Source organism: Parasteatoda tepidariorum, chromosome 12 (genome assembly GCF_982258835.1).
Source record: "Parasteatoda tepidariorum strain Cologne lab strain chromosome 12, Ptep-v5.0, whole genome shotgun sequence".
NCBI classification, from domain to species: Eukaryota; Metazoa; Arthropoda; class Arachnida; order Araneae; family Theridiidae; genus Parasteatoda; species Parasteatoda tepidariorum.
Genome location: NC_141766.1, coordinates 15,333,393 through 15,352,176, shown reverse-complemented (window position 1 = coordinate 15,352,176; position 18,784 = coordinate 15,333,393). Strand labels below are relative to the sequence as shown.

Below are 18,784 nucleotides of genomic sequence, written 5' to 3'. Positions count from 1 at the left end.
TCGTAACATATTTTTTTAAATAAAGTTTTTTTTTATTTGTTTAATTTATTTAAATATCTTAAATGATTATTTTAAATGAAACTATAATTGAATAAAATTAGTAAATATAAAAATCAGTAATACAGTTTATTAAGAAATGTCCAGTAATACAGTTTATTAAAAATCAATATATCAGTTTATTAGGAAATGTCCTCTTAAAGTAATTGTTTTAGTTAAAAAAAACCATTAATAGTGCTTTATTAATTATAATTTCTGTAGCTTTATGTTTTAAAAAATGATTTTTTTTTTGTTTAATTTTTTTTTCGTAGGAGAGATACACTGAAGAAATGCAAATTTCTCAATTTATCATTTGAAATGAAACAACAATAATTGAAATTAAATTTAAAAAAGAACAAAAATATCTATTTCTACTCATAACTAAATAATATTGCAAATTCTGTAACAATATTCTTATTTTTTAGAAACTCCTTTTTCTTGTTCGTGATTGGAGTTACCCATATGAGGCAAGTTATGGATTACAAGGTGGAAGGAAAATTCTTGAGAAACGACTTATTGTAAGTTACTTTCATCTCTAACCTGTTAACTGTAATCTTCGCATTTTCTCTATACATACTTTGAAATTCTTTTATTTTTGTTACAAGTAGCAAAATTGAAAGGTAGGCATTTTACTTTCATAATTTTTTTTAAACCAGTACAGTATGGGACCCCTAATCCGGCATCCCGAAATTCGGCACTTAATCCTACCTAATTTTTTAAAAAATTTTTTTTTAAGAAATTTTTATTGATATGAGAAAAAAAAATCGGTCATACTCTCTTTTTATTTAGAATTTTTTCTCTTGAAGTAAGTAACTATATTTTATCGTTTAAAAATTTAAAAAAAAGCGTGAAAAAATAAATAAATCTGTGTCAAACAAAACATCTGTTCCTAAAGCAGTTTAAAATAAAGTAAAAGTGAAAAGTAAAAACATCTGCATTTCCAATGAACAAAATAAAGAAATGCAAGTTGGGAGCAACTGATCAATCAATCTTGACAGCTGTGCAAGTGCTTTACTGGTTTGTCCCCACATTTCCCTCTCCTGTTTGACCATAAATTGGCCACACCCTGTTGACATTGAAACTACCATGTGGTGTACAAAATGAATTCTATCTCTTTTGCTTTTTTTATTCGATTTATTAATTTTTTTATTGGTTATTAGCTGTTACTTTTTTTTGTTAATTGTGAACTTGTTTTTTTTAATCCTTATTAGTTGTTTGCTTCTTTTTTGTAGTTATTCGTTGTTAGTTTCTTAGCATTAATTGTTTTTTTGCAGTTTCTTGGTAGCTTTCTTTTTTTTCTTGCGAGGTGAGCGTCTTTTGTTAAAACAAAATGTTATGTAAAGAAAAAATGAGAACAATGATCTTGCGCTGAAGAAAAAACGATAATTTCTTTTTCGGAGGACTCGGATTATTTCATCTTGAATTATTTCTCCTTGATTATATTATATAGATTATTATTTTAATTACCGTATTTTTCGGCGGAAGAGCCGCGGCGCTATCGAAAAAAAAGTTGTTTTTTTCCTACATGCGGCGCTTCCGACGAAATATTTTTTTTGTAGCAAAAAAATTTGTCCAGGAAAGTTATTTAAGAAATAATTTTCTGAGATAAAGACTATTAAAAAAAATTAATAACGAAGTCGACGAAATATTCGCCCGTATCGTGATCTGCTGCAGAACATCGCCAATTCTTAGCAAACTTTCGGCAGCAGCCTGTAAGAAAATAAATAAACGAAATAATAATTTTAAAAAAACATCGCATAAGGAGAAAATTTAAAAGGTATGCATCTTGTATCCACCCCCAGCTTAAGGAAAAATCGCAAGCTAGAAATCTATTTAGTGCCTTAGCAATTGTAATTTAAGCGAACAGAAAAGGAAGAATAGGACCCTAAATCCGACACTCACGGGACTGACGAAATGCCGAACTTCGGATCTCTTTCGGAAATTCCAATATGGCCCCCAAATATTACTATAATTCAATTCCACTGATAATTTCAGTAAAACCAATAAATTTAGTCAAGTTTCGATCATAGATTATGATGGGGTGAATTTAAAACTGGCTCATCATAAGAGAAATTTTACTAATCAAAATAATAATCTATATAATATAATCAAGAAGAAATAATCAGAATCCTTTGAGGAAGAAATAATCGTTTCTTCTTTGGAGCAAGATCATAGTTCTCGTTTTTTCTTTTAGATAACATTTTGTTTTAACAAAAGACGCTTACCTCGCAAGAAAAAAAAAAAAAAGCTAACAGGGAACTACCAAATTTTTTTTTTTAAACTAAATGCTAAGAAACTAACAATGAATAACAACAAAAAACAAGCTAAAAACTAATAACGATAAAAAAAAAGCAAGCAAGCAACAATTAACAAGAAAAAATAAAAAGCGGCAAAATAAAAAAATTTAATGAATCAAATAAAAAATCGCGAAAAGGGATAAATTCATTTTATTGTCCATGTGGTAGTTTTAATGTCAACTGGGTGTGGCCAATTTATGGTCAAACAGAGGAGGGAAATTCGGGGGCAAATCAGTAAAGCACAGCTGTCAAGATTGATTGATCAGTTTTTTCCAACTTCCATTTCTTTATTTTGTTCATTGGAAATGGGGATGTTTTTTCTTCTCACTTTATTTTAAACTGCTTTAGAAACAGATGTTTCCTTTGATACAGATTTTTTTTTTCCTTCAAGCTTCTTTTTTATTTTTAAAAGATAAAATAAAGTAAGTTACTTCAACAGAATAAAATTCAAAATAAAAAGAATATAGCTGATTTTTTTTGTGTTATCAATATAAATTTCTTAAAGCATTTTGGAATGCTGGATTAGGGGTCCCATATACTTTTCTTTTCCCCAACCCTTTTAAAATATAACTGATTGATTCCTCCTAAACAGCTCCAATAGAAATGACACGTGGAGGAGGTGGGGTACACCTCTCTTTTAAACATTTTCTTCTCTCTTTCTAAGTTGAGTCACATTGGGTTATTTCCATTGAAGGAGAGGGCATTCTACCCACTAAAACTCCACCTTCAAAGATTGTGAAAGTGAAACTTATTTCCCCTTCGCTCATTCCTTCAGAATTTTTTTGAGGCCTGCTTAGTTATTTCTTATTCTTGTTATTATTAGTTATTTCGTTATTATTAGCTGTATCGTTATTATGTATTAGTTTTTCCTCAAATTCTTAACGTTAATAAATTTTAAAATCTTTCTTTTAATAAATTTTTATTTTATTTTTTCTTATTACATTGTTTTACGGATTTCTGTAATCAGTTCAGCCTTAATTCAGCTACTGAACATATAAATATTTTTTGCTGTTCTTCTGTTTTTTGGCGCGGTGCCAACTGGTAAGAATAACTTTATTTTATATAGTTTTGTTGTTTTCTTTTCTTTTTTTTTTGCTGAAAGAGAAAACTTTTTTTGTTGCTTTTTTTTGCTGAAAGAGAAAACTTTTTTTGTTGCTTTTTTTTGCTGAAAAAGAAATTTTTTATTATAATTTAGAAATTAAAACTTTACTTTATGAAATGCATAAAAAAATTTAATTTTTTATTATACAGATACTCTAAATGGTAATTTAAAGGTCTCTTCTAAAAGGATGCTGATATGCGCGGCTTAGCACCATTGCGGCGCTTACTATAACTTTTTTTAAAAAAATTTCATTTTTATCGAGGTGCGGCGCTTGCGACGAATCGGCGTTTTCGCCGAAAAATACGGTAATGAAATTTCTTAAGATGGAACAGTTTTAAATTCACCCCATCATAATCTGCAATTGGAACTTAGCTAAATTTATTGGTTTTTCTGAAATTAACAGCATAATTGAATTACATATGGGCGCAATATTGGAATTTTCGGAAGAGATCAGAAATTCTGCGAATTCCGAAATACGCAATTTCGTCGGTCCTGTGAGTGCCGGATTTCGGGTCCTATACTGTATTGTAACAAAAATATTGATGCAAGTAACAAATTTCATGTTCATTATTCACTCTTTTTCTAAAATGTTAGTCCCATTGGATGATTCTATTGGTATTTTTTTGTGTGCATATATATTATCTTAAAAGGAAAAAAAAAAAAGAATTTCTATTAATTATTCTGCTAATTTTTGAATTTTTATTTAAGTGATAAACAAAATTATTATTTTTATTTATGATTAAATATATATGGTGTTAAATATATCATGATTAAATATATCACACTAATGATAAAAGAGCTCATTTTATGTTCATTATTGTTTATTATAAGGTCATTTGTTATTATAAGGTCATTATATTGAATTTCAACTATTATTATATGCTTGTACTGTAACAATGTATATACAGTAGAAAGGTTGATCAAGTGCAGTAAATGTAGCAAATTGGTTCATGATTTATGTGCAGATGTTGGCATGCTTGTATGTGAAATGTAAATGTTTTGTATGTGAGCTGTATTGGTGTTTTATTTTACTTTACCCAATGGGGCAAAAGGAAACAGTTTATTGTGTTGATTACATTCATATACCAATAAAATATTTATTGTATTTGGAGTTCAAATATTTTAGAATAACTGGTGTTTGATATTCAAGTTTATTACAACTGTTTGTCTGTCAATTTTTTAAAATTATTTTTACCTTGTCTAGGATTAAAAACCCTCTTTTACATTCAGTTGTTTACAAAGGCATTTCTATTGCTATTGCAAAGTTTGGATGTAGTGGGAAACTAAGGAAACAATTCAAGGAGGTTTCAAGAATACACCATAATATTTTTTTCAATATTCATTTAAAATACAAAGCATGAAAGCTCACCTTACTAATAATTCTAATTTCAATGCATGAAATATGCTTGTAGAGGAGTTAAAAATATCTCTGTCTGTTATGTTTTCATCATTCACATATTTAGTGTGAGCCCCATGTTCGAGTGCTCAAAGCATCTAAACTTTTTTCCACTTACAAATTATAGGACAAACAGAATTTTCATTGAGAAATAATTCAGATTTTTCTCATTTAAAAATTTAATTCACCTTTTTTCTGTAATCTTAATCTTATTGAATTATTTGTTTTCTAATTAAAATATATGGTATATATGTCTCATCTGCTGCATTCCACTTTTGTTCAGGGAATGTGGAATAATCTAGAATTCCAGTTGCCAAAATTATCTTAGGTATTCCATTTCACTTATCTTTTTTTTTATTTTTTAGAATATTTGTAAAATCTGAATTAACAAAAGGGAATATTCAGTGTTGCAAATTAAGGATGAAAAAACAAAAATTTAATTAAAATTTAACAAATAAGTATTAAAAAAATGGGGCTGAAAATATTAAAACTTTTCATTGCCAGATTAAACATAGCAGAGTTTAAATGCATTTCTTAAAATCACCTTCAAATTTTCTCTGGTAATCAATAAGGTTTTGATGTTTTTAGTCTTGCCTTCCTCAGTTATTTGTTAGATTTTTATTTTTTTCCTCAACTCAGTCTTTGACTAGGATTCTAGAAATATAACTTCTATATTAATAAATTTCAGGATTGTACAGACTCTGATTTTATTGTTATTGCATTTTTTAGTTTCAATTAAAGCTCTTTTTATAGATTTCTGAAAAGCAACATCCGGAACTACAACAGCTTCGAAAACACATTCGTGCCTGCTTTGCTGATACTTCTTGTTTTCTTTTACCTCATCCTGGTCTTAAAGTAGCAACAAATCCTCATTTTGATGGTAGACTTTCAGGTAACTAGTTTAAAATTTTAATTATTTAGCATATTCATACAAAATTCCTTTACGAAGTTTTATTCTTTTCTAATGTTATACTTCTATAATTTCCTTATATCTTTTCATTAATTTTCTAACACCTCTTTAAGGGGTTTTATGCAAACAAAAAATGAAACTGATGCAAAATCATTACTATTAAAATAGAAAGAAAAGGTAGACATAACAAAACAACTAGATTCAATTGTATAACAAAAAAAAGAACTGTATAAATGAAGATAGCCACTCATAATGTCACTACACAAGATAGCAGTTTCTATTTAACAAGAAGAGTTTCTCAACCTCACTTTACATCCATATTAGTGATGATGATAGTTACACTGTTAGTCGCCATTTGACCCTTAGGATTGGCATATTACACAAATAGAATAGTACAGGGTGCAAAAATAAGGAACTCTGAATAACTTTTTATCTCACAATCGGACGTTCTAGGACTCAATCTTAATTTCTCAAGGAAGTGACCTCAAATATACTAATTAATTAGTGCAATGTTTTAAGTTACAAATTCAGACACAAAACTTACTTTCTCTGAATAAACATACCTTTTTTTTCAATGGATTCGGATTTCTGACCCCCAAAATATAGTTAAACTAGTTTGGCCAGGAGAACGTCCAAAGCTTGAACCCCTTAATTTTACTATTTGGATAGTTCGCTATATCTCAAGAACTTTTTAATCGAATTTAAAAAAATTTGCACACAATTGTAAAATTTTTTTATCCTACGATAATTCTATGCAAAAAATAACATTTAGTAAATATTTATTATTTTCGTTATTTTATTTAATAATGGTTAAAAAAAAATTGAAATGTGGTATAGAATTTTTTGAATCATTTTAAAAAACAAAATTAACATTAAGGGGTCCAAACTTTGGATGACTCTCCTCACAAAACTATGGGATTTAAAAGGATAATATCATATCAGATATAAAGTGATTAGATCGTAGAACAGGTTTGTAAATTAAGGGGGAAAAACAGAAATCGTAATAGCATTAGAATTACCATACCCTCTACATTCTTTTGGGCACTTTTTTTTATTTTGTTTCTTTAAATTTTCTTGCCCAGAAGATTCAATCAAAACTGTAATAATAATTATCTCTAAAATTTTGTTTATAAATTATAATAAGTTATGTAATTTTGATTTTTTTATGAAATCATCATGCAAATTAAGTAAAAACATCATAAATAACACAAATAATATTAGATAAAAAGTATTCAAATTCTAAAAGTTTGGAAAATCATAAATAATTTTTAAATCTATTCAAATTTGCTGTTGCAAAATTGTTGCAAAGGAGATGAAAAAGAAGAAGAAAAATCTTTGCTTTTTGGTCAGAAAAAATGTCTACTGCCTAGAAAATAAGAGATATTTCCAACTAATTTCAGGAACTATTGAGATTGATTCTTAGTACGTGAAAATCCAATCATTAGACTGAAAGTTTTTCAAAGTGATACCTTTTTTTATTTTGCCCACTGTGCACGAGGTTGTATGATGAGCTAAACCTGTATTATCTTTATCATTATCATTAAATAACATAAAAAGAATATAGTTTTTTCTTGCAACAAGGAAGCCAGCTGAAAGCAGGGAATAAGGTTTAACTTATGCTTCACATATAAGTTTTTTTGTGTAAATAGAATGAAGTGTTTAATCTCCTTTTGAAGGTGACTGACAGAATTTTTATTATTCTTTTTAGATATAGCAGACAATTTCAAAGAAAGTTTGAGACTCTTGATTCCACATTTGCTCTCTAGGGAAAATCTGATATTAAAGGAAGTGAATGGGAAGAAAATTACTTGTAAAGAGCTTTTGGAATATTTTAAGGTACAGAAACTTAGAATTAATTACTTTTTAAGCTGCTGATACTATTTTAAAAATTGTCGTATGCATAAGTACATGTAGTTTGAAAATTTGTAATATTTTAATGCGAAATTATTATTTTTATATTTCCTATTTTGTTGAAAGCAAATGTCTTTTGTATGAATTTTAATTAAGTCTGACTACCAGATGCTTGAGGATCGATTCACACAGTGGATCACCTTATTTTCTTTTCTCTTTCTTTCTTTAATGAGGAATTTCTTTGTTAATTTTTACTATTTCAATGGAAATTATTTTTATATAAATTATTCCATTTTTTTTAATATTATTTGTCTTACAAACATAAGTTCATCATCAATTTCCATCACCAATTTTTATTAAAATGATAAAAGATGATTCATACGCTTTTAAACTTTTAATAGATTAAGAAATATAACTTAGGGCTGATGAAATGTTTTTCAACAGATATAAAACAGACATTCTCCAAAATGAGTTACGTAGTGAATAGAATCCCGACATCTGACTTTTATATTGGATGAATACGAATCCCAATGCATAATTTTTAAATCTGGTGAATACTGAAATCAATACTTGATATTAAAATCTCACGAATAAGAATCGTGTCATTAGTAGATTCTGGCGCAGTTCCAAATATTCAGAATGGCAAAAATCGAAAACCAAAAGAATAAAAATTGCTCAAGAGTCGTGTGTAAACGTCTTGTTAACGAGATTTAGCTAGAGTTTCAAACTTCCATTGAATTATAAGATTTTGATTCATAGAGGTTGGCAAACCAATGGTCTTGACATATGCAGAATTCTACGATATTTCCAGAAAAATCACATGCCCTGTTTCGAGTTTTTAGAGTAGGGGAGGGTTGAAAGAAAATCAGTATAAGGCGTGAAAAGGCACTAAAATACAAAAAATCGAAATATTTTGAACTAAAATTGTATTTTAAAGAGAAAGCTAAAAAATCGGAACAAATATGATTTAATTGGAACAGTTGACAGCTATGATGAACTGATTTTCAGCAGACCAACAAAGTCAGCGGACTCCAAAAAGAGTTGTATAACTTGCTTAATCTAAAATGAAAAATTTGATAACTAACTTCTTTCATTTGCCTCTGCCTCCTTATATTGTATTTAAAAGCACACTATTATAATGCTTCATAAACTAAAGTGTTTTTGCTAAGTGTTGCAGAAAACCAGCTTTTACAGAAAATTTTATATTCTGGAGATGATTGGTTTTACAACTGAATAATACATATAAAATCGTGATTTTTTTAAAAAAAAACTACCGTGTATTCCGACGTTTAACGCACACTTTTAATACAAAAAATAACATTGGAATGTACGGGTGTGCGGTATACGCCGAATATAAAAAATTATAGATTAAAAAAATTTAAGTATAGAAAAATACTTTTATTTTAAAGAAGTAACATACCTTTACCTATATACTTTGTTGATTTTCGTTATTACATAAATAGTTCATTATATTCGTCTTCCGTTATTTCTTCAGGCACGTCATCACAATCTGTTTCATCTTCATCATCTGTGTTACCCTCATCCATAAATAAACAGTCATCTTCTGATCCATTCAGATTATTTGAAATGCTGCATTTTTTTAATGGTTTTCTAACCATCTCAGGCTTAATTTCACCCCATGCTTTTAATATTCATTCGCACTTCCAAACTTGCATGGCGCATATGTCCTTTCGTAAAGGTTTTCTCGCCCTCCAACATCCAAGTGTTCCACTGTTTTTTTAAATTGGCTTTAAATGGTTTGTTTAAGCAAACGTCCAATGGCTGAAGAAATGGTGTTAATCTGCCCGGAATAACTGCCATATCGGTGTTACATTCTTGCAACAATTTTTTTGTATTATCTATAAGGTGGGACCGAAACATGTCCCACACTAAAAGGCTTTCTGGTTTTCTATAGATACTAGACGAGATATTGCACATGTACAATCAAAATTTTAGTGCGCATTATACGAAGAGTATATCTTAAAATTTAAAAAAAGTTTTTAGAAATTACGGGTGCGCGTTATACCCCAGGGCGCGTTATGTGCCGGAATATACGGTATGTATATATGTAGCATAAAATTCTGGGCATATTGTCGAACTTAAAAAAATAAAACCATTTTTAAACCAAAAAAATGTCCTCCCCCCCCCCAAAAAAAAGGATATTTTCTTTTTTTGGGGGGTAGCAAGAAAAATTTTTTTTCCCCTATGCCTGGAAAGGGTGACGTTGAGAATCAGTTCTCTTTGTGAATCTGTCAATACCATGATCTTAAAATTTCAGTAAAATTTTTTCTATGTAAGTTATAAAAAATTATCTTGCAAGTTTCTTTCTGTGCCTTGTAGAATAACAGTAAAAGTTCTGTTCTAAGTACACTATTTTTTAATCAATTTTTTAAGTAAATAATTCCATAAATTGTTTAATTTTTCGGTGTTTATTTTACTTTTCGGTAGTTACTTTGCATTTGAGTTCAATAACCATTTAACAAATAAAAAAGAGCTCTATAATTTGCTCGTTTAATGTTTCCCAATTAATGTATAAAAATTACAATTGTTTTAAAAACTGACTTTTTTATGCATCATTGTGAGAGTGATAAACAATACATAGGCTTTAAAAAAATTTCCTGCTTAAATCTCCGTTTATCTAGTTATTTTTAAGCTCCAAACATGATAGATGCATATAAAAAATGAAAATAAGCAAAGGATATGATATTTTTCATTTCTAGATGCCTTCCTAAATATTATTGCTGGCTTTGTTTAATATGGAATTAACTGTTTTTTTATTTTAAAAGTTAAGTTTAAAATATAACCTGGTCTACTAGGATTTTTGCAGTTTCTTATGCTTTGTAGGAAGTTTTAAGCATAAGAATGATGTGCCTTATTATGTAAAAAATAAATATCTGTATTTCTATCATTCTTATTGTTTCTGAAAATATTGACTAAAAAATTTCGTTGTTAATTAGGCATATGTGAAAATATTTCAATGTGGTGAACTTCCAGAACCTAAGAGTATGTTATTGGTAAGTGGGAATATTTTTACTTTAAAAAATATTTAAAAGTGTTATACAAAATCAGTGTATAATTACTTTGAAACTTCTTGGGAGTAAAAGTGTTATCAAGTGTTTTCAACTTTATATTTTGCAACTGCACAGGAAAAAGAAACACTCTTAATGCTCTTTCAAAATTAGTAAGTTTGTCAATGAAGAAAAACTATAAAATATATTTTTCAAAGTTACCACCATTGCTCAGCTATAACTTGCCAAAATTAATTGATGTCTAAAATTCAATGCTAATGATAAAAAAAAAAAGTCAAACTAAAAGTTTGAATCTTTGCCAATTGACCTAGGTGATTCTGAAACATATCTAGGAAAAGTTATTTCAGATAAGAACCAGGAAAAATAATTAGCTTGAAAAATCCACATAATTTCCAAGAAAAATGATAAGCTTAAATGTCCAGTTATGAATGAAACAAAAAGTACTTATATAGTGAAAAAAAGAACCAAATTAACCTTTTTTTAACAACCATGATAAATTGAAATTTAATAAAACTGAAATTCTTAGGAAAATTTTTTTGTTGCTTATTTCATTAAAAACAAAGAATTTAATTTAATTTTGCAAGTTACTTTTAAAAAAAGTAGAATTGTTAAAGTTGTGCTATTGTTGAAAATTTCATTTTTCTGAGTAATAAAAGTCTTCAATTGTAAAATTAAATTTGAAGTGTTTTTTTGTGAACTGATAAAAAATGGGACAATGTACTATTTTCTCAGGTGTCATAAATATGACAAACTAATCTCAACTTTAAAAAATAATAACAATATTAATAAAACTTATTGCATGACTACCTTATACCCCATAACCATGAGGAATGGAGGGCTATCCTGAAGCCAACTCCAATCCTCAAGGGACTGTCAAGTCAATGAGTGGAGTTACTTTTCATGAGAAATAATAATATGTATTGATTAAATAATTTAATTAGCAAAATTCGTCTTTTTGTTTGAAAAATACTAATATGCATTTTCAACAATGCTCCACAAAAGACACTGGCATTAATTACTATAAATAATATATTTTGAGTTGTGACCACTTCAGAAAAATTCCACATAAAATTTCCATTTTTAAAAAAGACTAAGTAATGGAAATAATAAAAAAGAACATTATATGGAAATAAAACTATGTGGAAATAATAAAAAAACATTAGGAAATGTCCCACATATGACCAATGAAGGCTCTATTATAGGGGAGCACAACCTTTTTGAGTGAAGGGCCACTTACACAGCAGGTTGGCTAACGAAGGGCCGCACATGTATTGAGACATGTTAATGACAAATGTAGTAATGTTTATTTAAACATTAGCGTTCTATTTTTTTATCAATAAACTTTGTAATACATTTGTAAAAAGTTAAAGGTGTTCCATTTTTAGAATTCATTCAAAAATAAAAAAACTTATACTTTTTCTTTTTACAAAAAATTGCTATTTTTATCATATGAACAATAGATTTATCAAAATAAATAAACATTGAAGAAAAGAAATGTTTTTTTTATTTTTTATCATGTCATGCAATACGAAAATTCATTTTAGACTTACGAGGCACATCCAGAAAGTAAGTTTCCCTATTTTTTTTTTAAAAAAAAGAACTTATACTTTCAGAAACATATTTATTGGCAACAAGTGCAGCAATGTTTCAGCTATTTTTCAACATAGCCACCACCAGAATTGAGACACTTGTCGTATCGTGGGATCAACTTTTGTATCCTTCTGTCGTAGAACTCTGCTGCCTGTAAATGGAACCAGCGTGTGACAACTCTTCGTCGTTGCCAAAACGCTCACCGGAGGACAAGAATTTCTTGAGGTGCAAGAAAACATGAAAATCGCTGGGAGCAAGATCAGGGCTGTAGGGTGGATGATCAAACAACTCCAAGCCAAATTTCGTCAAAACAGCTGCTGTGCGTCGAGCTGTATGTGAAAGAGCATTGTCATGGAGGAGCACAACACCTGCAGTAAGCATTCCACTCCTCTTGTTTTGAATGGCAGCGCTTAATGTTTCACAACGTGGTTCCATTCACAGGCGGCAGAGTTCTACGACAGAGGGATACAAAAGTTGAACCCATGATACGACAAGTGTCTCAATTCTATGTTGCTATGTTGAAAAATAGCTGAAACATTGCTGTACCTATTGGCAAAAAATATGTTCCTGAAAGTATGAGTTCTTTTTTTTTTTAAAAAAAAGGAAAACTTACTTTCTGGATACGCCTTGTAAATTCTAATAAATAAAAAAAACTGCAATGCCTACAGAATGAAAGTAGGAAAAAATTTAGTCATAATTAAGTAATATAAATTCAAATTAAATATTTTAATTGAAGAAAATTTATAAGTTTTTAACAAAAGCCCAAAATAAAAACAAAATTATGATAGTATAGGAAAATAAAATTCAATATTTATTTTGTAATGTACTTTATTATTTCATTTTATTAATTATTAGATTTTTTTATATCGTGAAAATTTTCCTTTTTTTTTTAATCGAAAGAGACCACTTAAGCAACAAAAAATTGAAATCTTAACTACAAACAGTGAGCTGTTTAAAAATGTACGTTTTCCGCCATTTTATGAATTTCTCAAGTTGCAATAACATTGCGTTTAAATTAGGGATGTAACGAGTATTTGGCCCATCTGTGAAAAATTCAGTTGGTTGAATGATCAGTCAAATATTCGGCAGAATATTTTTTAGAAATGTATTTTTCTAAGTTCTTTTTTTTTTTTTTGAATTTTTATAGATACTACTTTTTTTAAAAATTATAATCAGACAAGTCAATTTTGTCATTTTTTTCAATACTTTGAGAATTAAGAAGGATTTTTTTCCATTTTTTGCTGTTTTTATTATAACCCAGCATTTCAACAGAACGCCTCATACTATTAATTTATTATCACTCTTTCCCTATACTGTAATATAAATAACCAGTAACATAGAAAAGTGTGATTTTCAGTATTAAAGTTTTGTTTTTGGAACTAAGAAAAATTTGTTTTTTCTGTTTTTCCTTTTTAGGCATTTTTATTATGACTCAGCATTTTTTTAAAAAATAAAGTTGCTAATAAAATTTATTTTATAGCAATTTTTTTTCTTCTAAAATTATGGCAATAAGAAAAATTTTAATTGCGATTTTCAGCATAAGATTTTCATTTAAAAAATTAAGAACGTTTTCTCTAACTTTTTATTTTTTTGAAATAAAAAAAACTTTTTTTAGACGTTTTTGTTATAACGTAGTAATTTTTAATAGCATTTCTGTTGACTTAATTCCTTTTTCTTGGCTTTTTCTGGTAATTGGAAAACTGAGATGTTCAGCTTTAAAATTTTCTTTAAAAAAAAAAAAAAATTTTTTTCCAATGGCAGGCACTGAATTTGAATCTTCGCCTATACTATGCCAGAATTGTTGCTCATTTCGCGTTACCCAGTGGGCACCTGTGAGCCAAAGTCACGGAGGCGAGCAACATTGCCCACGCCACACTGCCACAAACCCGTTTATAGGGTGGGCCACATTCACACATCATACACACACACACAACAGAGGACAGCACAAAGAGAGAGAGAGAGAAACCTCCATGCCCAGAGCGGGATTCGAACCCGCAGCCTATGGCTTCGCAGTCAGGCACGCTAACCGCTCGGCCACCTGGCCGGCTCCTTCAAAAATTAAGATTGATTTTTATGTTCTCTGTTTGACATTTCGACATTTTCAAAAACGTTCTTGATTGGCCTTATTTTTTAGAGTTAATTTATGAATACATTTTCCCAGGAAATATTATTCTGAGCATTGAAATTTCAGTTTCAGTGTTGCTATGCTGCTAAAAGATTTTGCTATTTGGCCCCAAGTGTACGGCGTTCAGTCGATTTTTCTTCTTCTTTTTTTTTTAATGAATATTTGGTTTTTGACCAAATCACAATTCATTACCATATTCGACCAAATCATATTCGTTGCGGAAAAAAAACGAAGGAAAAATAACTAGGATTTACGATAAAACTGCACCGAAATACCGTATCAAAAAGTGATTATTTAATTGCACGAGTTTCAGATCGCCCATTTAAATAATCACTTTTTGGTGCACTTTATGTGACGATTTCATCTTAAATCTAAGTGATTTTTTATCTTTTTTTTGCAATTCTTTCTTTTTTTCAAAATTTTTTTTCGGCAGTTATTGCTATGCGTTCCCACGTATCATAAAAAATTCCAATTATTCTATTAGGACATGCCAATTTTAAATTGTGCATTTGACACACTTTATTCGTGCTGAGTTCAGCATAAATATAAGTAATTTTTTCACCTAATTATTTCTGTACTTTTTCCACATGATTTTGACAATCCCGTTATTCAACTGTGATGTTATTACGACACGTGATTGTTAGACGCGTCGTAATAAAAATTCGGGATTTTCGAAATCACGTAGAAAAGCGGAAATAACTGTTCAAAAAAAATCATTTATATTTACGATAAAATCGGCTTAAAGAAAGCGCGTTAAACATACATTTACTAAAGAATATGTTATAATTGATTGTGTCAAAACGTGATGACTTAAAAGTGCGATTAAAAATTGCCCTTTTTTAAATTTTTTTTATTGTGTTCAGAAGCTCTCGCGGGCCGCACTTCAGTAGTCGAAGGGCCGCATTTGGCCCGCGGGCCGCAGGTTGTGCACCCCTACTCCATTACTAATTTGATTCTATTATATTTTTCTTTGTTCAATGTTTTTACACTGATGAAGGTGCAATCTTCTTTGTTATTTGTTTATTATGATCATATTTGAATTTCGATTATAATTTTACAGGCAACAGCTGAGGCTAATAATCTAACAGCTGTTACTAATGCAAAAGATCACTACAGTAGCGCAATGGAAAAGGTATATTTATTCATTTTAAATAGCTTATTTTACATTTGTGAAATGAACCTTTATCTTTTTGAGTGTGCTAAGGAGTCTTTAACTTCTGAGTGTGCTAGTGTTTGCATAAATATAGTTTACTGGTGATAGAAATTAATTCTTGAAACAGTTTTTTAACATTTTATTTTTAATGAAAGGTATTCACCTAGCAGAAATCTGGGTGAATAAATGTCCAACATGCATAAAATGTTGCTTGCTAGGTATGTGATAGTTCTACTACCCCGTCACATGAAATATAATAAAAATAGTTTTTGTTGTTAATTGTTTAGTTTTAGAAATGATTTTTGTTTATAATAGGTGAACAAAATTAGAGTTGTAAAAACTTGATTTCAAAAATGGGTTTAAAGATAATTAAAAATAGTACTAGTGAATCTCACATCTCTAATTTATACTTCAATTCAGGATAATTTTTTATTGTTGCTAAAATGCACTGAGAAATGTAAATAAAGTATAGCTATAAGTTTTAAAATTATATTCAGGCAAAGTAGTAAGGGATTTCAAATTATTAGCCAAATATCAAAAGTATTCACCAATTTTTGAAAGTCTTCGCCAAATGCAAATCTTAACAGTTATTTTTATATACCGTAATTTTGCGGAGAAACGCAGCCCTGGTATACACGCCGCGCCCTCAAAAATTGGCTAAATAAAAAAATTTCGCCGTGCATGCCACGCCGGATTATACTATACCAAAGCAGGTATTGATTACAGACTTAAAACATGTTCTATATACTCATATATATACATAACTTAAATAGTTAAATGAGAAACCAATAAAAGTATATTAAATACACAAAAAAAAAAAAATAAGCAATCCTACTAAAATGGATTTCAATAACTTTCTAAGTAAATATTAAGCATTTTCTAATTTTAATTTGAAGTAACCATTAAAATATGAATTAAATAATCAATGTAGCATAATAAGCATTAACATTTTTAAAAATAAAACAATCTTACTTTTAAATTAGCATTAAACAATAAGTGCAAACAAATTTTGTTCAAAGCAAAACTAAAATTTATTAATATATCACATATAATCATATATCCAGATATCAAATATAATCACATCCAGCAGTTAAAAACCTTCAAAATCTGAGCTCTCAGTATCGGAGCAAAATAAGTTTATAAGTTCATTGTTTATTTCCGGGTCATCCCGTTCATCTACATCAAATTCTCGAGCAGCAGCCCGATTTCCAATTTCTTCAGCTCTTTTAATAGCTGAAAGCTTAAATGCAGAAGTATAACTTTTCCTCTTAATGGGAGGCATTTGAAATATATAACTTAAAAACAAGTTATGTTGAAATTTAAATAAAACAAAATAACAAAAAAATTAACGAGGCAAAAATATTAACGAAAAAAAATATTAACTAAACAAAAACGCAACAGAAGATCAGAATTGAAGATTAGACGATAAAAAAAATAAGCTAAGGAAGAAGATAATCGAACTTTTAAGGCAGAAATACGAGCAATGAAAAAAATTCCAAGAAAAAGCCAGAGTTCTCACGGTCCTTAAAAGTCCTTAAAAACTGCTTTGTTTTTATTTTGAAAATTAAGGGCCCTTAAAAGTACTGAATTTTGATTCACGGTCCTTAAAAGTCCTTAATTTCTAGTATCACTAGTTGGTTGGAACAATTTTTTTATCTTAGGAAAATATCCACAGTTAAAAAGTATGTCTTTCGCCTAGAATGAGACCCTGCATTGAGGGTAGAATACTTTGAATGTGTGTAAGGGTAGGGGCTACAAGCAAGTGGAAGAAAACACGTCCTTATTGTTTGTTTTTTTCTTTTATTAATTTTTCATTAAAATATTTCTTTCTGGATCACTCTGAAAGAAAAAAATTTAGTGTGGGGAGAGGGGAGCGTGATACTGCAGGTGGGTAGAGGTCTTTACTTATTTTTAGACAGTACTTAGAGGTACTTTATCAGCTGAAGACCTGCATTGACCTTCTACATCCATAGGGTTCGAGAAATTCAATTCTTCCGATAGCACACGTGGTAGCTTTGATACTTCATTCAAATGTGAAATTGTTAGAAATGTCAGGAAAGTGTGTTTTTAATAATTTATGGACATTTGATGAAAAATATAAGGAATGGATCAGCATCTAGTGATCGTCGCAAGGCAAAGTGGATTTTTTTCATTGTATCAGATTTTCTTCTGAAATTGAATTTTATAAATGACTCCATTTTTTTAATATTAGGGATATTACGAATATTCGGCGAAGTATAATTTTAATCAGGAAAGTCATTTTCGTCGTTTTCTCATCGACACTTTTTTTTTTTTTTAAAGAGTGAAATGTTTGCTTTCTGTTTTCACTTTTGCTGGGTTTTTTTATTTCATAGCGCAGCAATTTAACAGCGTTTCTGATATATTTTATCTCCACTTTTTCTTTTGAAGTTATACAGATAATTAGATAACCGGTAAAATAGAGAATTGATTTTCTACGTTGCAAGTTTTGTCTTAAGAATTTAGGAAAATTTTCTGTTTCTCTTTTGCTTTTTTGATTAATTGTGTTTTTTTTATATTTATTTTGATAGCATATTTTAAAGAGCTTCTTTTTCGTCATTTTTTCTAAAAATCCGGCGATGGGAAACACTTGAAGTGTATTTTTCAACGTTAAATTTTTCTTCTAAAAATTGAGAAAGATTTCTTTGTTTTTATTTCGTTTGACTTTCCCAATTTGTTTTTGTTATGATGCAGCAATTTTAAAGAGCGCTATTCTTAGACATTTCTAAATCGATGTATCGCGATTTATCGACTTAATGCACATATCGGCAGGCCGATATAATTACTTTTATTTTAGGCGATGCATCAGGAATCTGATTTAAGACGCTCGCGGTTTAACGTGCGAGGATTCTTGCGCATGCTTACGCTATCACCGCTCTGACGAAGACTATTTTGATTTCGTCTAGCTGCGAAGATGTTGATTACATTTTTAGCTACGAAGATGATGTTCGTTTCGTGATATTAAATAACGAAGAGTGAGGATCAACATTGAAATATAGAACGCGATGCATAGTTTCCTTATGCGCCATTTTGACCTTGGGATTTTACGTTTCTTGAAGATTATTTTCAGCGGGACTTATTTTGCGTTCGCTGTGCGTTTTATTTCGACTTGATATAACGTTTCAAATAAATTATTTTCAGTGAGACTTTTGCTACTTAGCGATTGTTGCGCATTATTTTGTCACTTTTTTTTCTGTTTGGATTTAACGTTTTCAATTATTTTCAGCAGACCTACTGTTAGAAATCATGAATTTAAAAAAAATAAATTCTTTATTGA

The 18,784-nt window shown here is 29.2% G+C and overlaps 1 protein-coding gene across 2 annotated transcripts in view; it reads left to right on the top strand.

Annotated features, from left to right (window-relative positions):
* The window catches only part of LOC107438123 (atlastin-1), a 65,897-nt gene that overhangs the window by 32,073 nt on the left and 15,040 nt on the right, over positions 1–18,784 (top strand). For both annotated transcript variants that reach the window (XR_015430800.1, XM_016050309.4), the window contains exons 8-12: positions 462–554; positions 5,585–5,723; positions 7,450–7,577; positions 10,550–10,606; positions 15,397–15,468. Coding sequence is in view for 1 of the 2 variants with exons in the window: in XM_016050309.4 (XP_015905795.1) it covers positions 462–554; positions 5,585–5,723; positions 7,450–7,577; positions 10,550–10,606; positions 15,397–15,468 (489 nt within the window). In the remaining variant the exon portion in view is untranslated. The remainder of the gene's footprint in view (positions 1–461; positions 555–5,584; positions 5,724–7,449; positions 7,578–10,549; positions 10,607–15,396; positions 15,469–18,784) is intronic.